The 11088-nt window shown below is 48.3% G+C and overlaps 1 protein-coding gene across 1 annotated transcript in view; it reads left to right on the top strand.

The window, feature by feature from the left end:
* The window catches only part of LOC307014325 (MAGUK p55 subfamily member 2-like), a 16350-nt gene extending 8810 nt beyond the window's left edge, over positions 1-7540 (top strand). Inside the window, exons 8-12 of the mRNA XM_079642199.1 lie at positions 18-202; positions 1541-1702; positions 2002-2204; positions 2631-2759; positions 6192-7540. Of these exons, the coding sequence (XP_079498325.1) occupies positions 18-202; positions 1541-1702; positions 2002-2204; positions 2631-2759; positions 6192-6368 (856 nt within the window). The 3' untranslated portion in view covers positions 6369-7540. The remainder of the gene's footprint in view (positions 1-17; positions 203-1540; positions 1703-2001; positions 2205-2630; positions 2760-6191) is intronic.
* Positions 7541-11088: the final 3548 nt, after the last annotated feature.

Here is an 11088-nt window from a genome sequence, read left to right as displayed (position 1 = left end):
GTGTGTGTGTGTGTGTGTGTGTGTGTGTGTGTGTGTGTGTGTGTGTGTGTGTGTGTGTGTGTGTGTGTGTGTGTGTGTGTGTGTGTGTGTGTGTGTGTGTGTGTGTGTGTGTGTGTGTGTGTGTGTGTGACAGGTAATCTGTGTACTGGTGCTGGAGGGAAGAAGAAGAAGAAGGTGATGTACGTGACGACCAAGAATGCAGGTAACAGCGGCCGTGAAACCTGCTTTCTTATATTAAAACTAGGGCTGTCAAGTTAACACGTTAATAACACGTTAATAACACGTTAATAACCAGGGGTGCACATCACTGTTTGCCCTGGTTCCAGGAGCACCTGGTGATGTTGCTTGCTGCGCATCCTTAAAATGAAATAAACTGGACCTTTAGAGGGGTACTTGACTTTATGAACGGGGGGGGGGGTGCGCTAGTGAGCACGCAGCGGGGTTACTGTGCGGAGCGCATAAAGCAGACCCTTCACGCGATAGCGAGGGGTAAAGCGAGGGCTCGCAGATGCCGTTGTGCTCGCGGACGGATTCAAACAATTAAACCTAAATAGCTCGTGAATTATACTTTGGCGGCCGTTAATATACCTGGGCGGCTCGCCAAGTAAAGTCTATGTGTGGGAAACCCTGCTATCTTACCAGTTCTTATGCAACTCTCTCTCTCTCTCTCTCTCTCTCTCTCTCTCTCTCTCTCTCTCTCTCTCTCTCTCTCTCTCCTCTCTCTCTCTCTCTCTCTCTCTCTCTCTCTCTCTCTCTCTCTCTCTCTCTCTCTCTCTCTCTCTCTCTCTCTCTCTCTCTCTCTCTCTCTCTCTCTCTCTCTCTCTCTCTCTCTCTGTGGGCAAATGCGCCTTTTTTCAAATGATCCGGTGCTCTTTTTTGGCGGGGGGTGCGCATGCGCACCAGTTATGTGCAGCCCTGTTAATAACGCGTGAACGCACATTTCTTTTTGCGCCACTAATTATTTGAACGTGCGATTAACGCATGGGTATTTGTCCTCGGCCCACCCCGTAGTTTCAGAGCCCAAAGGCTTGACGTTGTTGTTGTTGTTGTTGTTGTTTGGATGGTGGGAGCTTCTAGCAAGAGATATAACAGCAAGCCAAGCACCCAGCTGCAGCAGCGGGTTGTAGCAGAGATGTTTGCAGTGAAGGACAGTTTGTTATCTAGGGTCACACCCAGATTCCTTGCAGTCTGAGTCGGGGAAACAACAGAGGGGCCGATGTTGATTGTTAGGTCAAGAGTGGGACAATCTTTTGGCCTCTGGGTATCCCCACGTCACAGTAACCAGGAAGTAAACAATGGAAAATGAGAAATCTCCAACGAGGCGTTCTGGGGCAGACAGGTCTTCTCTGTTAGAGTGTTACTCCCTACAGGGTGCACTTTGAGAGTTTGGGACCGGTCACATGCAGAAGCTACAGAACACAAGGGGACGGGTCAGAACCAGAGAAGCATGACATGGGACCTTTAAATCGACTGACAGCCCTAATTAATATATATAATATGACTCTGACCTGCTCTTGGTCTTTGACCCTGTGTCCCTCAGAGTTTGACAGACATGAGATCTTGCTGTACGAGGAGGTGGCGAAGGTCCCGCCCTTCAAGAGGAAGACGCTGGTTCTGATTGGAGCGCAGGGCGTTGGGAGGAGGAGGCTGAAGAACAAGATGCTGCTGAGGGACCCCCTGCTGTTCGGCACCACCATCCCATGTAGGACCATTTACTGTGTGTGTGTGTGTGTGTGTGTGTGTGTGTGTGTGTGTGTGTGTGTGTGTGTGTGTGTGTGTGTGTGTGTGTGTGTGTGTGTGTGTGTGTGTGTGTGTGTGTGTGTGTGTGTGTGTGTGTGTGTGTGCGTGCGTGCGTGCGTGCGTGCGTGCGTGCGTGCGTGCGTGTAATTCAAGAATAAAAATATTCCGATATAAATAAGAATGTAAAAAAAGAATGTGCACATCGTACTCTGACATATTTAAATATTTGAAATGTGTGTGTGTTGTGTTTCTGATCTTCAGACACCTCCAGGAAGCCGAAGAAGGAGGACAAGGAGAGCCGGATGTTCGGGTTCACCAGCCGGAGCAAGATGGAGGTCGACATAAAGAGCGGGCGCTTCCTGGAGCACGGAGAGTACGACGGGAACCTGTACGGCATCAAGATGGAGTCCATTCACGAGGTGGTGGAGGCCGGGAGGGTCTGTTTGCTGGATGCCAACCCACAGGTGAGACATGAGTCAGCATTATGAGTCTGTGTGCTGGATGCCAGCCCACAGGTGAGACATGAGTCAGCATTATGAGTCTGTTTGCTGGATGCCAGCCCACAGGTGAGACATGAGTCAGCATTATGAGTCTGTTTGCTGGATGCCAGCCCACAGGTGAGACATGAGTCAGCATTATGAGTCTGTTTGCTGGATGCCAGCCCACAGGTGAGACATGAGTCAGCATTATGAGTCTGTTTGCTGGATGCCAGCCCACAGGTGAGATATGAGTCAGCATTATGAGTCCTAAAACTCAGCATTTTTAACTAAGGAATGTGTGTGTGTGTGTGCGTGCGTGTGCGTGTGCGTGTGCGTGTGCGTGTGTGTGTGTGTGTGTGTGTGTGTGTGTGTGTGTGTGTGTGTGTGTGTGTGTGTGTGTGTGTGTGTCAGTCCCTCAAAGTGCTCCGGACCTCGGACTTCCTCCCCTACGTGGTGTTCCTCCAGGCTCCAGACTTCGAGGTGCTGAAGGCGATGAACCAATCAGCTGTGGAGGCTGAGGTGGTGACCAAGACTCTGACGGTGAGGAACACGTTAAAGACTCAAGTCTCTCTCACCATGAGCTCAGCAGCTTCAGAGGAGATATGGAGTTGACAAGAGAATGTTTTGAGATGTGCAAGTAAATACAAATACAGTAGAAATAGTGCCAGAACAGTCTGTATACAAGTAGATGGAATATGATATATAGATCAATAATTAGCACGATGACAGACGGTGAATGTTCTGGATGTTCTTCACAGAGCTCAGGTGTGCTGTCCCTGAGTCTGCTGGTTTGAGTCCTGATGCTGCGGGACAGAACAGTGTGTTGTTGGCTTAGTGTTGCAGGGATGAGTCTGTAGGACATCCAGAGATCTGGAGTCTGTTTAAAAGTGACTGAACTGAATATCATTCTAATCCATCCATCCATCCATCTTCCCCCGCTTATCCGTGATCGGGTCGCGGAGGTAGCAGTTCCAGCAGAGAGCCCCAAACTTTCTTTTCCCTGGCCACATCAACCAGCTCTGACTGGGGGATCCCAAGGAGCTCCCAGGCCAGAGAAGAGATATAATCCCTCCATCTGGTTCTAGGTCTACCTCTTGGTCTCTTCCCAGCTGGACGTGCCTGGAACACCTCCCTATTCTGCTGGAGAGGGAACATGGAACACGCTATTTGTTGTTTGTTTATATCACGCAGTCTGTTCTTCTTCTCTCGGTTATTACGCAGTCTGTTCTTCTTCTCTCGGTTATTACGCAGTCTGTTCTTCTTCTCTCGGTTATCACGCAGTCTGTTTTCTTCTCTCGGTTATTACGCAGTCTGTCTTCCAGTTGTTGCCTCTTTTGAATGACGAATACACACTACCGCCGCCTGCTGGTAAGGAGAGTTATTGCCACTCACGCATGCGCAGTGCGTACGTGCTTCTTGGCCGTCGGCTGAAGTCGGTGTGTTCCAGTGACACATGGCCAAGACGCAGAGACGCGAGGCGACGCAGCAGTCGGGTCCGTCTGTTTCAGTTCTTTGGTGTCAGCTTGGTGTGTCCCTCCCTTAAAACTAAAACCACCAGACTCAGAGGGTGTTTCTCAATGTCGAGGATGCTTGCTTGGTAGCACATGTCTTACGAGTCACTTGCTTCAGAAACGAGGCAAGAACACTTGCTGGCACTCGGAAAACAAAGAGTGGAACAGGCTAGCAAGTGTGCAGCTGTGCTTCATGTGAGAGGCCCCGCCTTACATTTCCCACCACAGATTTGGGGCAATTGGTCCGTGCGCAAAGCATTGTGGGGATTTTAAGACCGTGGAGTCTACACATGTGCAGCCTCGAAATGTCTCCAAATGCAGTACGCCGGGCTCGGTGGAATGACGTGGTGTGCTTGAAATAGTGGCTCTGGAGCATCTTTACTCGAGATTGAGAAACACCCAGAGACAGTTTCATCCCTCAGGCCATCAGACTGAAACACCTGAACTCTGTGAAGAACACCCAGAGACAGTTTCATCCCTCAGACCATCAGACTGAAACACCTGAACTCTGTGAAGAACACCCAGAGACAGTTTCATCCCTCAGGCCATCAGACTGAAACACCTGAACTCTGTGAAGAACACCCAGAGACAGTTTCATCCCTCAGGCCATCAGACTGAAACAACTGAACTCTGTGAAGAACACCCAGAGACAGTTTCATCCCTCAGGCCATCAGACTGAAACACCTGAACTCTGTGAAGAACATCCAGAGACAGTTTCATCCCTCAGGTCATCAGACTGAAACACCTGAACTCTGTGAAGAACACCCAGAGACAGTTTCATCCCTCAGGCCATCAGACTGAAACACCTGAACTCTGTGAAGAACACCCAGAGACAGTTTCATCCCTCAGGCCATCAGACTGAAACACCTGAACTCTGTGAAGAACACCCAGAGACAGTTTCATCCCTCAGGCCATCAGACTGAAACACCTGAACTCTGTGAAGAACACCCAGAGACAGTTTCATCCCTCAGACCATCAGACTGAAACACCTGAACTCTGTGAAGAACACCCAGAGACAGTTTCATCCCTCAGGCCATCAGACTGAAACACCTGAACTCTGTGAAGAACACCCAGAGACAGTTTCATCCCTCAGGCCATCAGACTGAAACACCTGAACTCTGTGAAGAACATCCAGAGACAGTTTCATCCCTTAGACCATCAGACTGAAACAACTGAACTCTGTGAAGAACACCCAGAGACAGTTTCATCCCTCAGGCCATCAGACTGAAACAACTGAACTCTGTGAAGAACACCCAGAGACAGTTTCATCCCTCAGGCCATCAGACTGAAACACCTGAACTCTGTGAAGAACATCCAGAGACAGTTTCATCCCTCAGGTCATCAGACTGAAACACCTGAACTCTGTGAAGAACACCCAGAGACAGTTTCATCCCTCAGGACATCAGACTGAAACACCTGAACTCTGTGAAGAACATCCAGAGACAGTTTCATCCCTCAGGACATCAGACTGAAACACCTGAACTCTGTGAAGAACACCCAGAGACAGTTTCATCCCTCAGGCCATCAGACTGAAACACCTGAACTCTGTGAAGAACATCCAGAGACAGTTTCATCCCTCAGGACATCAGACTGAAACACCTGAACTCTGTGAAGAACACCCAGAGACAGTTTCATCCCTCAGACCATCAGACTGAAACACCTGAACTCTGTGAAGAACACCCAGAGACAGTTTCATCCCTCAGGTCATCAGACTGAAACACCTGAACTCTGTGAAGAACACCCAGAGACAGTTTCATCCCTCAGGTCATCAGACTGAAACACCTGAACTCTGTGAAGAACACCCAGAGACAGTTTCATCCCTCAGGACATCAGACTGAAACACCTGAACTCTGTGAAGAACATCCAGAGACAGTTTCATCCCTCAGGACATCAGACTGAAACACCTGAACTCTGTGAAGAACATCCAGAGACAGTTTCATCCCTCAGGCCATCAGACTGAAACACCTGAACTCTGTGAAGAACACCCAGAGACAGTTTCATCCCTCAGGCCATCAGACTGAAACACCTGAACTCTGTGAAGAACACCCAGAGACAGTTTCATCCCTCAGACCATCAGACTGAAACACCTGAACTCTGTGAAGAACACCCAGAGACAGTTTCATCCCTCAGGCCATCAGACTGAAACACCTGAACTCTGTGAAGAACACCCAGAGACAGTTTCATCCCTCAGACCATCAGACTGAAACACCTGAACTCTGTGAAGAACATCCAGAGACAGTTTCATCCCTCAGGCCATCAGACTGAAACACCTGAACTCTGTGAAGAACAACCAGAACATTCATCTGTCTGCATCTGTATGCATCAATATAGAATATTCTGCACTCTTGTACCCGTGTTATTGTGTTGCTCTGCCGGGGGAGCCTGTGCCCTCAGATCTTCGTTGTCATGACTACACTATAGCTATGCACAAATGACACCCAGGGATGTGTGTGTGTTTCAGGACGAGGAGCTGCAGAGGACATGTGATGAGAGCTCAAAGCTCCAGACGGCCTTCGAGCACTACTTCGACCTGAGCATCGTGAACGATAACCTGGACGAGACGTACCGCAGCGTGAAGGCGGCGCTGCAGACCGTCTCCAAGAACCCCCAGTGGGTCCCCGTCACATGGCTGTTCTGAACACTGTGTGTGTGTGTGTGTGTGTGTGTGTGTGTGTGTGTGTGTGTGTGTGTGTGTGTGTGTGTGTGTGTGTGTGTGTGTGTGTGTGTGTGTGTGTGTGTGTGTGTGTGTGTGTGTGTGTGTGTGTGTGTGCTTTGGATTTCCAAATCATGTTTTTTGTATGTTTTTACATTTTGGACTCTCATTGTTTACATCTCATATCAGAGTTATGCTACGAGTGCTGGTAACACATTATTTTTTCTATTAAATGAACAAATATGAGTGATGGAGAAACACTGAACACACACCTCACAGCTTCTTGTTCAGTGCCTGGCAGCATGTATGGGGGCCGACAGGTGCAAACACGCTGCAGCTTCAGAAAGGAAGCAGATATAGAAACCCAGATGTTCCTCATGAAGAAACATTTCCAGCAACACATGCAGCGTTTAGAGGACATTCAGCAGCTTGAGGAGACATGCAGCGTTTAGAGAACATTCAGCAGCTTGAGGAGACATGCAGCGTTTAGAGAACATTCAGCAGCTTGAGGAGACATGCAGTGTTTAGAGAACATTCAGCAGCTTGAGGAGACATGCAGCGTTTAGAGAACATTCAGCAGCTTGAGGAGACATGCAGCGTTTAGAGAACATTCAGCAGCGTTTAGAGAACATTCAGCAGCTTGAGGAGACATGCAGCGTTTAGAGAACATTCAGCAGCTTGAGGAGACATGCAGCGTTTAGAGAACATTCAGCAGCTTGAGGAGACATGCAGCGTTTAGAGAACATTCAGCAGCTTGAGGAGACATGCAGCGTTTAGAGGACATTCAGCAGCTTGAGGAGACATGCAGCGTTTAGAGAACACTCAGCAGCTTGAGGAGACATGCAGCGTTTAGAGAGCATTCAGCAGCTTGAGGAGACATGCAGCGTTTAGAGAACACTCAGCAGCATTTAGAGAACATTCAGCAACTTGAGGAGACATGCAGCGTTTAGAGAACATTCAGCAGCTTGAGGAGACATGCAGCGTTTAGAGAACATTCAGCAGCTTGAGGAGACATGCAGCGTTTAGAGAACATTCAGCAGCTTGAGGAGACATGCAGCGTTTAGAGAGCATTCAGCAGCTTGAGGAGACATGCAGCGTTTAGAGAACACTCAGCAGCATTTAGAGAACATTCAGCAACTTGAGGAGACATGCAGCATTTAGAGGACATTCAGCAGCTTGAGGAGACATGCAGCGTTTAGAGAGCATTCAGCAGCTTGAGGAGACATGCAGCGTTTAGAGAACACTCAGCAGCATTTAGAGAACATTCAGCAACTTGAGGAGACATGCAGCGTTTAGAGAACATTCAGCAGCTTGAGGAGACATGCAGCGTTTAGAGAGCATTCAGCAGCTTGAGGAGACATGCAGCGTTTAGAGAACACTCAGCAGCATTTAGAGAACATTCAGCAACTTGAGGAGACATGCAGCATTTAGAGGACATTCAGCAGCTTGAGGAGACATGCAGCGTTTAGAGAACATTCAGCAGCTTGAGGAGACATGCAGCGTTTAGAGAACATTCAGCAGCTTGAGGAGACATGCAGCGTTTAGAGAACATTCAGCAGCTTGAGGAGACATGCAGAGTTTAGAGAACATTCAGCAGCGTTTAGAGAACATTCAGCAGCTTGAGGAGACATGCAGCGTTTAGAGAACATTCAGCAGCTTGAGGAGACATGCAGCGTTTAGAGAACATTCAGCAGCTTGAGGAGACATGCAGCGTTTAGAGAACACTCAGCAGCTTGAGGAGACATGCAGCGTTTAGAGGACATTCAGCAGCTTGAGGAGACATGCAGCGTTTAGAGAACATTCAGCAGCTTGAGGAGACATGCAGCGTTTAGAGAACATTCAGCAGCGTTTAGAGAACATTCAGCAGCTTGAGGAGACATGCAGCGTTTAGAGAACATTCAGCAGCTTGAGGAGACATGCAGCGTTTAGAGAACATTCAGCAGCTTGAGGAGACATGCAGCGTTTAGAGAACATTCAGCAGCTTGAGGAGACATGCAGCGTTTAGAGGACATTCAGCAGCTTGAGGAGACATGCAGCGTTTAGAGAACACTCAGCAGCTTGAGGAGACATGCAGCGTTTAGAGAGCATTCAGCAGCTTGAGGAGACATGCAGCGTTTAGAGAACACTCAGCAGCATTTAGAGAACATTCAGCAACTTGAGGAGACATGCAGCGTTTAGAGAACATTCAGCAGCTTGAGGAGACATGCAGCGTTTAGAGAACATTCAGCAGCTTGAGGAGACATGCAGCGTTTAGAGAACATTCAGCAGCTTGAGGAGACATGCAGCGTTTAGAGAGCATTCAGCAGCTTGAGGAGACATGCAGCGTTTAGAGAACACTCAGCAGCATTTAGAGAACATTCAGCAACTTGAGGAGACATGCAGCATTTAGAGGACATTCAGCAGCTTGAGGAGACATGCAGCGTTTAGAGAACATTCAGCAGCTTGAGGAGACATGCAGAGTTTAGAGAACATTCAGCAGCGTTTAGAGAACATTCAGCAGCTTGAGGAGACATGCAGCGTTTAGAGAACATTCAGCAGCTTGAGGAGACATGCAGCGTTTAGAGAACATTCAGCAGCTTGAGGAGACATGCAGCGTTTAGAGAACACTCAGCAGCTTGAGGAGACATGCAGCGTTTAGAGAACATTCAGCAGCTTGAGGAGACATGCAGCGTTTAGAGGACATTCAGCAACTTGAGGAGACATGCAGCGTTTAGAGAACACTCAGCAACTTGAGGAGACATGCAGCGTTTAGAGAACATTCAGCAGCTTGAGGAGACATGCAGCGTTTAGAGAACATTCAGCAGCTTGAGGAGACATGCAGCATTTAGAGAACATTCAGCAACTTGAGGAGACATGCAGCGTTTAGAGAACATTCAGCAACTTGAGGAGACATGCAGCGTTTAGAGAACATTCAGCAACGTTTAGAGAACATTCAGCAGCTTGAGGAGACATGCAGCGTTTAGAGGACATTCAGCAACTTGAGGAGACATGCAGCGTTTAGAGAACACTCAGCAACTTGAGGAGACATGCGGCGTTTAGAGAACATTCAGCAGCGTTTAGAGAACATTCAGCAACTTGAGGAGACATGCAGCGTTTAGAGAACATTCAGCAGCTTGAGGAGACATGCAGCGTTTAGAGAACATTCAGCAACTTGAGGAGACATGCAGCGTTTAGAGAACATTCAGCAACTTGAGGAGACATGCAGCGTTTAGAGAACATTCAGCAGCTTGAGGAGACATGCAGCGTTTAGAGAACATTCAGCAACTTGAGGAGACATGCAGCGTTTAGAGAACATTCAGCAGCTTGAGGAGACATGCAGCGTTTAGAGGACATTCAGCAGCTTGAGGAGACATGCAGCGTTTAGAGAACATTCAGCAGCGTTTAGAGAACATTCAGCAGCTTGAGGAGACATGCAGCGTTTAGAGAACATTCAGCAACTTGAGGAGACATGCAGCGTTTAGAGAACATTCAGCAGCTTGAGGAGACATGCAGCGTTTAGAGAACATTCAGCAGCTTGAGGAGACATGCAGCGTTTAGAGAACATTCAGCAGCTTGAGGAGACATGCAACGTTTAGAGAACATTCAGCAGCTTGAGGAGACATGCAGCGTTTAGAGAGCATTCAGCAACTTGAGGAGACATGCAGCGTTTAGAGAACATTCAGCAGCTTGAGGAGACATGCAGCGTTTAGAGAACATTCAGCAACTTGAGGAGACATGCAGCGTTTAGAGAACATTCAGCAGCTTGAGGAGACATGCAGCGTTTAGAGAACATTCAGCAGCTTGAGGAGACATGCAGCGTTTAGAGAACATTCAGCAGCTTGAGGAGACATGCAGCGTTTAGAGAACACTCAGCAGCTTGAGGAGACATGCAGCGTTTAGAGAACATTCAGCAGCTTGAGGAGACATGCAGCGTTTAGAGAACACTCAGCAGCTTGAGGAGACATGCAGCATTTAGAGAACATTCAGCAGCTTGAGGAGACATGCAGCGTTTAGAGAACATTCAGCAGCGTGAGGAGACATGCAGCGTTTAGAGAACATTCAGCAGCTTGAGGAGACATGCAGCGTTTAGAGGACATTCAGCAGCTTGAGGAGACATGCAGCGTTTAGAGAACATTCAGCAGCTTGAGGAGACATGCAGCGTTTAGAGGACATTCAGCAGCTTGAGGAGACATGCAGCGTTTAGAGGACATTCAGCAACGTTTAGAGAACGTTCAGCAGCTTGAGGAGACATGCAGCGTTTAGAGGACATTCAGCAGCTTGAGGAGACATGCAGCGTTTAGAGAACATTCAGCAACGTTTAGAGAACATTCAGCAACTTGAGGAGACATGCAGCGTTTAGAGAACATTCAGCAGCTTGAGGAGACATGCAGCGTTTAGAGAACATTCAGCAGCTTGAGGAGACATGCAGCGTTTAGAGAACATTCAGCAGCTTGAGGAGACATGCAGAGTTTAGAGAACATTCAGCAGCTTGAGGAGACATGCAGCGTTTAGAGAACATTCAGCAACTTGAGGAGACATGCAGCGTTTAGAGAACACTCAGCAGCTTGAGGAGACATGCAGCGTTTAGAGAACACTCAGCAGCTTGAGGAGACATGCAGCGTTTAGAGAACATTCAGCAGCGTGAGGAGACATGCAGCGTTTAGAGGACATTCAGCAGCTTGAGGAGACATGCAGCGTTTAGAGAACATTCAGCAGCTTGAGGAGA

Source organism: Notothenia rossii (genome assembly GCF_949606895.1).
Source record: "Notothenia rossii genome assembly, chromosome: 8".
Taxonomy (NCBI): Eukaryota; Metazoa; Chordata; class Actinopteri; order Perciformes; family Nototheniidae; genus Notothenia; species Notothenia rossii.
The sequence above is the reverse complement of the archived record's forward strand: the minus strand, read 5'-3'. Positions and strand labels throughout refer to the sequence as shown.